This window comes from Juglans regia, chromosome 2, assembly GCF_001411555.2.
Source record: "Juglans regia cultivar Chandler chromosome 2, Walnut 2.0, whole genome shotgun sequence".
Taxonomy (NCBI): domain Eukaryota; kingdom Viridiplantae; phylum Streptophyta; class Magnoliopsida; order Fagales; family Juglandaceae; genus Juglans; species Juglans regia.
This window is the reverse complement of record NC_049902.1, coordinates 21,542,202-21,557,340: the sequence shown is the minus strand read 5'-3', so window position 1 is coordinate 21,557,340 and position 15,139 is coordinate 21,542,202. Positions and strand designations below refer to the sequence as shown.

The 15,139-nt window shown below is 36.4% G+C and overlaps 2 protein-coding genes across 3 annotated transcripts; both read right to left on the bottom strand.

Annotated features, from left to right (window-relative positions):
* Positions 1-819: 819 nt before the first annotated feature.
* LOC108980144 (F-box protein SKIP31) lies at positions 820-5,382 on the bottom strand. Of its 2 annotated transcripts, none has more exons than XM_018950986.2 (9): positions 5,131-5,382; positions 4,697-4,876; positions 4,518-4,591; positions 4,232-4,307; positions 3,952-4,062; positions 3,408-3,582; positions 3,170-3,288; positions 1,167-1,227; positions 820-1,074 (listed from the first exon to the last, which is right to left on the bottom strand). In XM_018950986.2, the coding sequence occupies exons 1-9, from the start codon at positions 5,206-5,208 to the stop codon at positions 1,004-1,006; spliced, it is 945 nt and encodes a 314-aa protein (XP_018806531.1). In that variant the 5' UTR covers positions 5,209-5,382; the 3' UTR covers positions 820-1,003. The 2 variants fall into 2 exon arrangements, with proteins under 2 accessions (XP_018806531.1, XP_018806532.1); XM_018950987.2 differs by having other exon boundaries at positions 5,143-5,366.
* Positions 5,383-11,685: 6,303 nt separating this feature from the next.
* On the bottom strand, positions 11,686-13,769 carry LOC108980139 (upstream activation factor subunit spp27-like). The gene is made up of 2 exons (XM_018950983.2): positions 13,463-13,769; positions 11,686-12,133 (listed from the first exon to the last, which is right to left on the bottom strand). Exons 1-2 carry the CDS (start codon positions 13,715-13,717, stop codon positions 12,008-12,010), a joined length of 381 nt encoding a protein of 126 aa, XP_018806528.1. The 5' UTR covers positions 13,718-13,769; the 3' UTR covers positions 11,686-12,007.
* Positions 13,770-15,139: the final 1,370 nt, after the last annotated feature.

The window sequence follows — 15,139 nt, the reverse complement described above, 5'->3', positions numbered from 1 at the left end:
TCTTATACAAAATATAATAAACAATTCAACTTTTTCAAATCTTAAAACAATAATAATATTAAAAATAATATTCTAATAATATTCTATTCAACTAATTTAAAACAATCTCATCTTATCTTACTATCCAAACTAGATTGAATATTAATTTTTCAAGTTTGTAATAAATTATAATTATTACATGGAAAGAGAGTCTAGTAAACATAGGAACATTATTTTTTATTAAAACAAAACAGATATTTTGGAAAAACGTTTTTTCCATATTTTCCAAACGTTTCTAATGTTCATTAATTGGGTTTGAGATTATTATATACAATGCCATCAAATTAAACGATTTTATTTTTTAGGCAAAATAATTAGACCAACGGCTACCACAAATAAGCAAATAGCTTAGTTGATATTGTCTCTGTCTCTTTGATTGTTACAACTTACAGCTCCATAATTACATTAGTTTTTTTCTTCTTTAAGGTTTTTATTTTTCATTTTTGGATAATGAATCATATTGTGAAGGAGAAGTTATTCTTCTTGTGTTTTATTTTTAATTTCCTTCTCGGTAAGGCCCACAAATTCAACTTCTTTGATGATAGGAGAAATTGCAACAAGGTATTAGTGGTTACAATGCATGATATCTATATTTTAGTGGCTATAATTGAAGAAGAAAAGATGAAGTTTTATGTGGGTCACAACCCAGATGAAGTTGTAACCAGCATGGAGCAGAGGGAGATATACGATTCTGTTAATTGATGGCTCAGGCTAACCTGCAAATCTACAATGAAGCTAGGTAACAAAACTACAACACAAAGACAAAGCAACAAGAGCACCAGCGAAAAGAACATTTTCTGAAATATAACCTACCATTGCATAATGACTGACTTAATACATAAACATACTTGTCTCTATCTATCAACCATTCGAATAGTAAAATGTTTTGGCATTTCCTGCAATCTGTAAGTATGCCAATTGCCAAGTAAAAGCATCCCCACCCGCAACAAGATCAGTACCGGGTTCAGCAGAACTTCAAAGCAGCTTTCAGCTCCTTTTCATCAGCGCAATTGTATCCCAATAGATAAGCTCGTGCTGCCACATATGATGAGATGATAAAAAAAGAGGTTCATAAGGTCATGAACATGTTAAGAGGAGAGAAAAAAAGGTAAGGAAATGCCGGTTACCAAAACGTCCGGAGCCCATGAACGGTTCTGCTTCATCTGTCACGCCACCTTGTTGCTGTTCCTATATTTTTTTTTTCGGGGGTGGGGGAGGGGGGAAAGGACGGGGAACAAAATTACAATCAGATGAGCAAAATATGTCAAAGAGCTTCGTAATGAGAAACTGCTAACAAAACGGGCAGATCAGTGTGTTCGTTGATGATGGAGGAAAAGGAAAGATAATCTTGTCTGGCACAAAATGGAACAGGTCATGTAGCTCATAGAATCTACTTAATCATTGGTAAAGGAAAAAAAATCAGTTTCAGACACTTGAAACCAAAAAAACACAGTTCTTTTTTCTTCTTCCTTTTGGGCTAGTATGAGCACAAATTAACTTGGTTAGGCAATAAGGAAACAGTAAAACATATTCATATTATACAACATGGTCCAAAAACAGGGTAAGATTGTAAAATAAATTTCCACGTACATCTACCAAACCAACTGCAGATAATCATCATACATAATCCTTGAAAGATTTAATTTATGGCATCAACTATAAGAATAAGAACAATTAAAGAACACAATTTTTTATAAGTAAAGAACACAATTCATTAGGGAATCCTTGAAAGCAAAGTTTTGATTACCATTCCGTTTTGTTCCATTCCAGCCAGAACAGCAGGAATTTTTCGTGCCGGAACAGTAACCAGCACTGTAGAGGTTAGTGTGCCGGTTAGTGTTCCGTATCGGGTCAAATACCGGCCGTTTCGGTGTGTTTCGGTCAATTACAGCCGATTTTTAGTGTACCGGACGAAATTGATATTTCAGTCCAAAATGTTGAAAGCACGGCATGGGCCACGGCATTTTTGTAATTACGTTAAAACTCCTGGCATTTTTTGTCATTTTGTCTCCATTTGATTTTTCCTTCTGAAGAAAGAAATGTAATTTACGAATTTCAGATTCTTCACTTCAACTGAATTCCCTTTTCTCAAACAAGATCCCTAGCTCGCACCAGCAACATCAGTCACCACTTTGTTCCTCCACAGTCCACACTGTCACAGACGAGCTCGCAGCTTGAGCCTTAGGTTTCTTTCTCCACATCGTTGCGGACTCGCAACTCCTTCTGCTCGTATTCCTCGAACTCGAAGCCTTGATTTTTGTTCTGTAATTTTCTTTTCCGCTGCAAACATGTTTTATCTGGGTATGGGATTGTTTTATGTTGTACATTTCTGTTTGTGATGCTATATCATTCATGGCAGTTTGTTTCTGGGTTTTGTTAAATCCTAACCTGTTTTGTTAAAAGGGATATCTTTTAACCCTTTTCTTTTCACAATCTGATAAAAAAAATCATATATATTTTTTTTTGTGCTGATTTGTGAAAGAAAATAATAGCATTGAAAAATATTTTTCTTAGAATACACTTGTATCAATGCTGAACATTAACATTTTTCTTAAGTAAGGGGTGTCTCGAATACAATAATAGTAGTGAAAATATAGCAGGATAACTATCCATATGTCATTACACTGGTATGTGATTCATGTCATTTTGCCCAGAGTACCAAAAATTGTTTGAGAGTCATAATTATTTTTTTTAACAGTTGGATTGAGAATTTAGACAAGTTTTACATATATGTGTGTTTTAAGATTTATATTAAGAAGTGTTATTGAGTTTCTCAGCTATATGTGTTTTTAAAACTTGTATTGATATTACTTCGGAATATAGTTTCTATATATATATATATATAATTTATCAATTTAATGTCTACCCCGAAACGTACCGGTACCGAAATATTCCGTTCTAGTGCCTCAACCGGAACGGTCACCGGAACGGATTTCAAAACTTTGCTTGTAAGACATATTTGACGAGAGGAAACTGAAATACAGAAGCATAGTTCGGTCACACATGGTGAATCCTAACCTGTTCTGATATTATCTGAAAATTCTGAGAGAGAGAGCGGCGACTTTATGACTAAAAGTTGTGGCTTATAACCAAAAAAAAAACACAAAAGGTAAAGGAAATTTAAACTTACTGCATCTTGCTCCATTTCCGCTGTCGAAATCAACCTATCAAAACAATGTCCAGATATTGTACACACCAAAAGCTCGTTGTTGGGATCCATAACAACTTCTCTGCATGTATCATCACAAACTGGAAAAGGAAGCATATACATTAATCAATAAGCTCCAAAGTCCCGGCATTAAATAATTACTGTATACGTGTATGTATTAACACATAAAAAGGGTGTCATTCCAAGAAGTGTTCTCTACCGTGAACGTGTCCAGTCTTCTCACAAACAAATACGTCTCCGATATGGTAGTAAGAACATGTTTCTCCTGAACAAGCATGGTCAGTGACCACCTTATCAGTCAGGCCTCTACTGCTTTTCCACATAGACACTTGATCAGCAAGTGTCTTGTCAAGAATTATCCGGTCATCATTCACCTTCACATGCAAAACAGACATAACGAGGCAGCATGAAACAGTATTTTACAAACCTATTCAAGTAAATAAACATAGAAGCAAGAGCTGGTTTTTCAACATTGATGTTTCTCTTAAATAAGAGCCTTCAGTTATCCGCTAAAAATACTGAGTGATAATAAAGAACAATAGGCAAAAGTTCCACTAACAGCATCACAAAAAGATTGTTAGAAATTATAAAGCTTGATAATACAGGGAAGGAAAGATAAGTAGCAGGAAAATGCATCTGCAAGATGTAAAGAAGTTCTCCAAGATATTCCTTGGTTTCAATCACCCTAGGAATGTACTCCAACTATAGTCCCAGGCAGGAAATGTCTTAGGAAATTTTCTTACCTGTGAAGGAAGAGGCACTTGGCTTCTCTTAGCCGCTTGCATTTGAATGTAGTACTCTTTAAACTCGGGCTGGCAATTTCTAACAAGTTCAGTCATGTCCTCTTCATCACGCTGAAGAAAGAAAAAGATAAAGTATTGGTTAATGATAGCTTCAACTGTAAGTGTCAAAAGATAACTGAAATGACAAAAACCATTCTAAACCTTCCTTATACCCACACCCAAAAATCAAAAGAGAAGTAAAAATAATTATTCATATAGAACTTTACAAAATTAAGGGTACCTGTATGTAAAGTGTTTTCCAAGGACATTCACGTAACTTTTTTGTCGGGGGCAAAAAACCCCATCTCATACAGTATCTGCATATATGTTAGATGAATTAGCTTTCATACACATTCCAAGTAATTTCGAACTTATTTACAAAAAGAAACTTTGGGCGTGCAAAGATGATAAGCAGAAACTTATTTACACTAGTTGAAATCAATTTGCTAAAATGATACGCAGGAAAAAAAAGGTGGATCAAAATGGGATAACAGGATGTAATTATGAAACATAATAATAATACTGACAAGCGACGCCATAGAAACTCATCAGATGCCGCATAGCTTAGGAATCTACAGACGAGCGAGCACGAAAATAGATCCTGCAGGACATCAGAGACCACCAAAACCCATTACATTGTAGCATGAAATTAGTCAAAACAAGAATATACAAAAATGCAGAATTGGTGAAAGAAGGAAAGGGGCACCTCGGAAGAGAGGAATTTGAGGATGTGAGGAAAGAGTTCAGAAGGGATTTTGCTGAAAAACCCCGTCTCCATCCTCTTTGGCACGCTACTATTGTTGTTTGATGAAGACCCTTCGGCCTTCTCATTTTCATTCACACGCACTCTCTTTGCTTCGGGCTCTTCCTCTGTTATCGCATCTTCCTGCATTCACCCGACCAAACGAAACCCAAAAAATATATAAACATAAAAATTAAAAGTAGATCCCTTCTTATCTATGATTAAATAAAATAAGCAAGATGAAAAGGAACGAAATTTTCTAGGGAAAAAAGCCAAACTGAAGACCCAATTCAATAATATTCATACAGACAGAATTTCACAAGGAACTTAATTTCAAAAATAGAAAACGGAGAACTCAATTAATTACAGATTAAAAATAAAAAGGAAACATCGGGAACCTGGTCGGAGACCTCGGAGAGGACCTCCGATTCGAGGAAATGAGCCAGACTCTCTTCTTCCTCGTCCAACACCGTCATGCTAGCCTGTAAATTCGAGGTCAGATCGGATGGATACCTCAAGCGGTTTAAGGGTATCGGACGCTTTTGAGTGTGCCTGCCGGAGATCTTCGCCGGCGGCAGCTTTAGACTTATGACAGAAGGTAATATAACCAAAAAAGAGGAGACGAGGATAAGCAGAGGAGACGAGACGAGACGCATCAGGCGGTGGTCTGGTCGCGTCAGAATTTCAGTGGTGGGCCTAGTTGGATTCCCAAGCCCAAATTGTATGGGCTCACAGGACTTGCGGAATAATTTCCCAAACCCAATTTCATCACCAACTAATCTTTTTGAGTTTAGAAATACTTTTCATTTTTCTAGATTATGTTATTCTTAAATACAATCTATTTAAGTGATAGATTATAAAATTATATTGACCAAGATGAGAATTTTTTTTTTTTACTTTTCATTTGATTGTTTGCTCTTTCTTATGCTTTATGTATCATGTATGTACTACATCAATTATAATGAGATTTTTGTTGAGGTCACCTACCCTTTCTTCTTCTTGCATTCTTAATTTTAATTTAATGCAATATTTTTTATTAAAAAAATATAATCGCACTTTGAAGTTTGAACAACCCGGAAATTCATAAAAATTTAACATTGACAGTTGGTAGTCAGTTCCACAATTTGTTGGTCTTGACTCTTGTAGTTCTTTTTTCTATTTTTTTTTTCTTTAAATTTATCCTATCCAATACCCGTAGTAGATTCATTATTTTCAAAAGATCCATTTTCTCTTCTATCACAAAAGAGCCAATTATATTGTATAATATGAAATGTCCAAAAGCCCCTCAATATCTACTACTTATGTAAAAAGAGTGGATGTTTTTCAAGTTTTACTGACCATTTTGCCCCTCTTTTGAATCAAATTATGGTTATAGCCACTCCATTGTGTAGGGTAAGGTTGTGTGCGGTGCCCTAGCCCCTGCTTGGGGTGGACGGGGTCTCCTGTCCATCATGTTATGAGGGAAGCAGGGCAGGGGCCCAGGCTCGCCTACGATATCCATTACCCAACCCGCATATATATATATATATATATATATACACACATATATACACACACACACATACAATACATATACATGTGTGTGTGTGTGTGTTTATAATGAAACAACATCGTCCTTCCTTCCCCCCTCCGCTTCTCCACTTTTCGCTTCTCTTCCCCCCTTTTCTTTTCTCCCCCGTTCATCAAGCTTTCATGCCTTGGTGCCAGTGATCACAACCCACCATCCTCAACTTCTCTCTCATTTTTTTTCTTCTCCCTTTTCTCTTCTCCTCCTCCTTCTCCTCTAGGTTGACAAATAACTTCTCTTCATTGTCGTGGGTAACAACTAGCAACTGTGACCGTGGGTGACACCGTGACAACTTTATAGGTCTTCGAGTTTAACAACCCACGACCGCGAGGTAAATGAAAAGAAACCCACGAAACTCTTGCTCTGCCTACAGATTAGGTTGTTGGCTACCTATGTCTAATATCTCTATCTATGTGTTGTTGGCTATCCCCGTAAAGTACTATGAATACATATTCATGTAAAAAATGACTTTCATAAACTAACTATTGAGCGAAAATCCATTGGAAGACTAAGCATTATGGAGCATGTGCAGAAAACTCTAGGACCCGACCCGACCCAAAAAAGCAGGTTGAAGTAAATTAAGGGTCGAACCTGCTAAAACCAACAAGCAGCTCGCTTTAAAGGTTGTCTCCAAGGCTCTGATTGAGAAGAACGACAAGGACCGCGGCGCATACAAGAGGATCTGCTTCAAGCAGAAAGGCAAATCCTTCTGTTTGGTTTCCAAGCAAAAATGGGTTGGAAATTACCCATTCTTCCTGTCCTAACATGATGTTCCAGCCCCACGTCCTTTACGCTTTCATAGCTAACATGATGTTATCGCGCTAACATCATTGTTTTTCTAGTCTCTAGGTTCTACGCAGCAGAACTGATGTTGGCGTTGGAATATTTGCACTGTGGAGAGAGAAGCAAAGTTGGCTGAAGAGAAGAGTGGCTACGACGGGAAGCCTCTGGAAGAAGGAAGTCGAAGGAGCGCCTCGAAATCGATTTCGATCTCTCCAAGAAATTATATACAAACCTCACTCCAGCTCATCGATTTTGAACCCCAGCTCAGTCCCCAAACCTCACCCAGTCAATAAAAGGCGGTTCTTGCCATTGCGGAGGAGTACGTTGTGCCTTGTGCTTCCAATCTCGGGTTGGGTCAGCCTAGATCGGTTTGTATGGTTCTGGAGTTGGGTCAGATCAGATCAGACTAAAAAATGAATCGGATTAGTCGGGTTGCAACCCTAAGGAAAAGTGATCGCCACCCAGGCAAGCACCACAAAGAGCAAAAGCATGAATACATATGTATGTCACAAAAGACTTTCCTAAACTAACTATTAAAGGAAAATTCACAACAAAGCACAAAGTATCACTATCATTTGAAGACTAAGCATCATGGAGATCAAAAGTACTCGCCACCTAGGTGAACACCAAAGAAAGTAAAAGTGCTTCCACCAAAAAGACCAACAGTGCTTACCCCTAAGCAAGCACTCCAGAGACCACCACAAACACAAATGCATGTAACAAAGGACTTTCCTAAACTAAATATTGATGAAAAATCAACAATAGAACATAAGTTATCATTAGAAGACTAAGCATTGTAGAGAGAAAAAGTACTCGCCACCCAGGTGAGCACTACGAGAGAAAAGTGCTCTCTTAATGGTAAGCACACCAACTATTTCACTTCATATTCCTGATATTCCGTATAGGCCCACACCATTCTTTTCTTTTCTTTTCTTTTTCCCTAGAAGTTGGGCTCTTCAATTTTCGACAAGTATTATTTGTGTCCTTATATTCCCTAATATTGGCATTTGGGACTTCATAGGGGTGGGCAGCGGGGCCCCGCACCCCACTACCCTTCCTTTGCATGGGTAGGGCGGACCCCCCGTCCACTAGATGCGGGTGTCGAGGCCACCCGTTTCGCATCTGGCACCCAAGCGGGGGCAAGAGGTGGGCTCGGTCCAATCCCAGCCCACATTTCCCCCGCCTCCCCCCCTCCCGCTTATATATATATTTATATATATATATACACACAATTGTATATATTACAATTTGTTAGACTCTTGTATTGTCTTAGTCTTTTATATAAAGGTTGGTCTAGGAGGTCAAGACAATACAATTTTGTGAATACAAATCTAACAAATTATGGTTATATTTACAAATTTAAATTATATAATATTTTGGGTAAAAAAAAAATTAGACCCATAAATAATTTTTAGGCCTAATAGACCATTACTACCATTGAAGTGGGGGGAGGGGGGGTGAGAGAGGGGGCGAGGCGGATGAGATGTTCACTCCCACCTCCTTAGGGTAGGGTGTGGGGGTGGAAATACTACCCCTCGCATATGCGGGGGAGGGGTGTGGGGAAGGGTTGACCCCACCCTCGCATATGCGGGTATCACCCCTAGGACTTCATCTTCTTGAGCTATCTAATTTCAACTAAAATTATTGTCAACTATTGGATTGCATATTCTTTACTTTGGTTATATATCAAATATGATTATGCTTTTTTTGAGTCTAGCTTTTATTTTAATAAGAATCTTCTCGATTGTAGCTTCAGTCTTAGTCATATTTTAAATATTTTTGCCTTCTATACAAAATCACAAATGTAGAATAAAGTGAATCTAATAGTGTTTGCCCCTAGGCGAGCACCTCGATGATCATCGTGGAAAAATAATTTGCTTGCTCCCAATGAGCATCGTGGGACCAAAAGTGCTCACCATCTTGGCAAGCAACATGAAGGAGCATGAAGCACAGCACCTTGGCGGGCATCATAGAAAGGCATGGTGCTTGCCCCTAGCAAGAATCACAAAGAGCAAAAGCACTCACACCCAAATGACGAAGAGCAACAATGATCGCCCCAAGCGAGCACCCCTAAGAGCACCACGGATACAGATGCACGTAACAAAGGACTTTCGTAGCTAATTATGGAAGGGAAATCTACAACAGAACACCGTGGGAGCAAAAATGCTCGCCTGAGGTGACCACACCACCTGTTTCACTTCACTTTCTGGTCATTTCATATAGTCTTTTGATACTTTTCAATACACCCACTCTTTTTTGGAAGTTAACGCTGCAATTCTCTACAAGCTCGTTTGTATCCTCATATTCTTTGATATTGCATTTGGCACTTCATTTTCAAGCATTGTCAACTATTGGATTGCATATTCTTTATTTCGGTTCTATTTGGCCATTTTTACTTGATTGGGTATAATACGTAATATCATATAATATCTAATATCTAATGCGATTATGCTTGTTTTGAATCTTTTTTTTTTTCCTAATAAGAAATCTTTATTGATTGTAGCTTCTTTCATAGTCAAAATTTAAATATTCTAGCCTTCTATACAAAATAAAAAATGTAGAATGAAGTGAAAATAAAAGTGTTCACTCCCGAGTGAGCACCTCGATGAGCATCTTGGAAAGGCAAAGTGTTCACCTCCAGCAAGCCCTGCAAGAGCAAAAGTGCTCGCCACCTCGCTAAGTAACATGAAGGAGCAAAAGTACTTGCCTGGGCGAGCACCGCAAAGAGTAAAACCCTTGAGGAATGACACATGGCACTATCAGGAGTCAACACAATCAAAACGAGACCAACGATAATACTGTCAAGCACTATTGCTCATCTGGGGACAAGCATTTTTGTTCTCCATTGTGCTTGCATGGGGGTGAGTATTTTTGCTCTCTGTGATTCTTGCCTGAGGGAGAGCACTTTGCCTCCCAGGATACTCGCCCTGAGGCTAGTACTTTTGCTTTCCATGGTGTTTGCTTGGGTGGTGAGCATGTTTGCCCTATATGGTGCTTGTATGGGGTGCGAACACTTTGCCTTCCCTAGTGCTCATCTGGATTGCAAGTACTTTTGCTAGTCATGGTGCTCACCTCGGGGGTAAGCACTTTCGCTCTCCTTAGTACTTGTCTAGGATGCGAGCACTTTGTCTACCTTGGTACATGTCTTGGGGGGCAAGCATTTTTCCTTTCATGTTGCACATTCACTTCCTAGACAAGCACTTTTGCTTCTGAAAATTTATTTGAATGAAAAATAATAATAATAATTGATTATTACAAGGGTCGAACTTTCAAAATTTATTAATGATCATCCCTAAGACAGCTTCCGAAAACTTATTCAAATTAATATTAGTATTTGACTACTTAATATCTCAAATTATTAAACTTTTTTTATTAATAAGTAATTTTATTTTATGAAAATATTAATTTTCTTATATATTTTTTATTTTGATATTGGTAATAAAGCATTTTATCAAGAACTCAATTATAGTTGTGAATGATTTATATAATTATCCTTGTAGTATATACGATGTTGTATTAATTGAGTTAAAAATAAATATAAGTCAACTCAATCCATTTATATGAAACGGTTAAAAAATATATCGTGTCTAGATTAGTCTAATAAGAATTAATTATTAAACTAGTTATATGAGTCGTGTCATGTCGTGTTGTGTCGTGGTAAGATTTTAAGGCCGGCCCTTTGAATTAAATAGGTCATATTCGAGTTGATCTATATAATCTAATACTCATAATTGATACGACACGAAAATGACTGCGAGCATGAATTACCACCCTTATTCGAAGCACACAGAGGGCTCAATATTATTGGAGTCAATGAACTCCGAAGGGACCGGAAGAGGACTTTCAAAAATTGAATCCAAGACTTTTGCAAACAACGAATGATGCTGAATTTTAATGCAACCTCCAGACATTCAGACAAGCAGTTTTAAAGTTGTGATCAAATGAGTATTGCTACTCATTATACTTTTAACTATCATCTTTCTATCATGGTAGGATATGGTATTAAATTATTAAAAATCTAATTATAATATTTCACTTAATAATGCTAGATATAATAATCAATTATATAAGCGTCGCACACTTTTTTTTTTTTTTTTTTAAAAAGTAGAGTCTACCATTAGAATTAATTTTTTCAATTGTATCATATTTATTTACTTTTTTTAAAAGGTGTCGGCACTTGTGCACTCTGTGACGCAAATATTATTTCTCTATTTCAATTGTCAATTGCTTACCAATTATAATTCCATATCATGGAATGTCAAGAGAATGATAATTAAAAGATGATGGATAACATTTTTCTTATTGTTAACAGAAATTTCAGGTAATGTTTTTAACTTTGAGAATGTATATACACCCTGATTTACCTCCATCCTAAGATTATTTATGTAACTTTGAGTTAGGTTATATTTTAGAAAAAAGAGCTGATCTGCTGTCAGACCAAACATACCTGTTTTTTTTTTTAATATGTCGGAACAGACAAACAAAACAGGCAAAAGGAACGTCCAAGGTTGGCATATGCTTCTTTTCAATTATCCTGGATGGTGTGACAATCCAATCAAAGACATAACAATATCAATCAGAAGGCAGTACTGAAGAACCCATATAATTCTAATAATTCAAAGAACTTTCATGAATAACCCAACCAAAATGTGTTTTCACCTTAGCCAATTTGCAATGCCAAAATACCACCAGAGTGAATATTTTTTTAAACAATTTTTTTACATAGAGACCTATCACACATTTTCCCCAGTGGTAAGTCGAACTGGATTTCTAGACCATGTCCTAAATCAAGGATGACAGGTCCAAACATAAAACCCAATAGGTTAGCAAAATAAAAGGGAAAAAACTGGGAAAGGGTCCTTCAGCTGTGGTAGAAAAGGATCAGAGAGCATCACAAGCAGCAAAGGTCCATAAAAGCCCAAGCATCAACCAGACTTCACAAAATGTACGGAGAGCAGCTTGGCTATTTCTTGGAATCCAACTGCGTCTTTCCCTTCAAAAATGGCCTTCAGCTTCTCATCACAGAAAATCTCCTTCTTATTTGCTGGGTTCTGCAAAATGTCATAGCTTGTCATGCGCCAGAAAATAAATATACGACAAGAATAAACACTAGGAGATACTTGGGGAATGAGATGAAATGAGAATTTTGTTAATAGTAGTAAGATGGTTTGTGAGTAGTAGTAAAATAGTTTGAGTTAATTATTTTTTGGATTTTGGAAAATGAGAGAGAAAAAGTTGAATAAAACATATTAGAAAGTTAAAATATTGTTAGAATATTATTTTTTAATGTTATTTTTGTTTTGAGATTTGAAAAGTTCAATTGTTTTTGTTTGAAAGTTTGGGAAAGTTGTAATGATTAGTTTGAAAATATTTGTGTTTGAGTGATGTTTGGAAAGAAAATGAGATGGGATAAGATGAGAATTATTTCCAAACATCCCTAAGAAAAGAGACAAATGTAATAGGCATGCAACACTGCAAAGATTTCAGTGATCACAGCAGATTATTGAAAAAGGGTTCATTACTACCTCACCTCCCCCCGCTCAAAAAATTTGCAGATAAATAGAGGCCTTCCTTTTTAACCACGGGAGTGAAGGGAGAAAAAGTTCCAACAGGGAGGAAGGTTGTGAAATCATCACAAGGTTTCCTACCCACTTATAGAACATATGAAGTGAACCAATTAACACCAACAGTTTCCCTTTGTTGGCTGGGCTCATGTATCTTATCAAATTATGTTCCAACTATTTGCACATTATCTTATCTTGAACTTTACATGATCAGTACGGTTCCTCAGATTCACAAGGCAGTTTCTTTCTTTCTTTAATTTTTGTTTTCTCCCCTGCGGTGTTCTTGAAGGGGGAGGCGGTGCCATTTGAAGAGTAGAGGGGAAAATCATGTGTGGGGCATTTGCTCATTTTGATTAAGAGAAGGAGAGAACCCAGAAGGTTCCACCACCAACCCCCTTCCTGTTCTATAATAGATTATGGTAATGTCTCCATATTGAGTAAAAATGTAATGTTTCAACTGTTCAAGTTCCCTAGAAAGATGAGATTACCCAGAATGTAACTTGTCTTTTTTCATTACCAACTAGAGGCAGATTGATAGCCTATGTTCAAATGCCAAGCATTTTGTTGAGAATGACCAGGTTCAACTCAAACTATAGCACTCCTCTGGAGCAAGACAATAAAGCAGAGATCAATCAATAAGTCCTTTAATTGATATTCCAGTCTCAAAAGTAACGTCAACAAAGATATTAGATATCATCGAAGCCATTCAACTCGCTGATCATGAAAAACTTAGATGACACTCTTCCGAGTATGAGAGAAGAAAAAAAAAACACAAAAGCCTAACCCGAGAGAGCGAGAGAGAGAGAGAGATAGAACCTGGAGGTTGTGGAGCTTAATGTATTCCCAGATCTTTTTGACAGCGTGGGTGCGAGAGGACTCGGTGACACCACCGAGGAATTTGCCGAGCTGGGGAGAGATCGGAACCAACTTCTGTATGCCCAGGTTCGAACGAGTCGTCGTCGTCGGCTTCTTCGCTTCTGCAGTTGAATTAGCTACAGTCTTTGCAGGGGCCATAAGCGTCCTCGTTCCCTCGAAAACTGCCCGCCAACGCGATGCTGCGAATGATGCCATTGGAGCCTCACTCTCACGGTCACTACACTGCTTCCTAAAACCCTGGGAGAGAGAGAAAAATGGGACTCTGATCTGACTTCTTATTTGGGCTGACAATAGCTTCATTTCTCCACACCGGACGAACAACTTGGAACTCGGCCCATAGTATGTGGGCCTCAAAACTCTCTTAACAGTTCCAATATATTTGGACATCCTACACAGCTACGTTAGGATTTAGGATTAGATAAGGGTTTTTTTTTTTTTTTGGGAAGCTAGTTTTGGTATCTGAAATGAAGAGTTTTAATCTTTATTATAATTTTATTATTTATTATTTAAACTTATACATTTTCATGTGGCATCAACCACATAAATAGTAACTTGTTACGTGACTGGTTGATGTCATGGGATAGTGGCGGAACCAACAATTTTTTTTTATTAATTTTTTTGACACATTTATAAAAAATAAAAAGATATTAAAAATCATAAAAACATAATTATATATGAAGTAATATCTTGATTATTTTCTATATACATGTAGAAATAAGATTCTAAAAACACGATCTTAGATTTCTGACGATAATGTTTAATGGAATAATACTCATACATTATTGTTTCTACAATAAAATATTTAGAATATTTTACTTCATAAAAACTATCAAGTGATAATTTAGAATGTTATATTTCATTCTAGTATATAAGTCATTTTATCAAGTTTTGTGAAAAATCTAAATATTTTCATGTCACATTTAGCATACAATGTTATAACTGAGATCTTAAATGAAGTATAGAAGATAAAACTTATCAACTGTATTTCATATATATCTTCAACCTTAATAGTTTTTCTTGTATTTTTACATTTGGATTTCGTATTAAGAAACCTAACATTGTATAACAAAAAATCTTGAGATCTATATTAATAAGTTTATTATTTTAAATTTAGTTTTAATTTAATTTTGTGAGGCCACATCTTTAAAAATAGATGATATATAGAAATTATACAAAATTGGGACTGTGGGAAAAAAAATTGGAGAGAGTAATTTTTAAGTATATTGAAATTTTAAAAACTTTTGGAAAGGATCTAAGGATTATAATTTTTTTGAGTCGTTTTCTATATTTATAAAATTACGAATAAAATCTAGGGGTTCTTTTAAATCTTCAAAAAACTTGGGGGCATATGTAAACCTAGGCGGTAGGTCCCCCGGGGGAGATTTGACTGCACTTTGATTTTTGGCGTAGGTTGAAAAGCCTATGTCCATGAACAATAAGGGGCAGTGTTTTATTGTGGTAGAAATCTACTGTAAATTATTAATTTAAATTTATTTAGGGTTGGTTTTGATTCAGAAATAAGACGAGATAATTTTAGATAAAAGATAAAAATTAAAAAATATATTATTAGTATATTACTTTTTAATATTATTATTACTTTTAAATTTAAAAAAATTA

Bases quoted from the DNA above. Each gene is read 5' to 3' on its own strand.
- LOC108980144 (XM_018950986.2), bottom strand. From the start codon at position 5,208: ATGACGGTGTTGGACGAGGAAGAAGAGAGTCTGGCTCATTTCCTCGAA. The intron at 4,308-4,517 runs GTCAGTATTATT...ACATATATGCAG, and splicing joins GAGTTTCTATGGCGTCGCTT to ATACTGTATGAGATGGGGTT. The intron at 3,583-3,951 runs GTAAGAAAATTT...TTGCATGTGAAG, and splicing joins AAGTGCCTCTTCCTTCACAG to GTGAATGATGACCGGATAAT.
- LOC108980139 (XM_018950983.2), bottom strand. From the start codon at position 13,717: ATGGCATCATTCGCAGCATCGCGTTGGCGGGCAGTTTTCGAGGGAACG. The intron at 12,134-13,462 runs GTTCTATCTCTC...GACATTTTGCAG, and splicing joins TTAAGCTCCACAACCTCCAG to AACCCAGCAAATAAGAAGGA.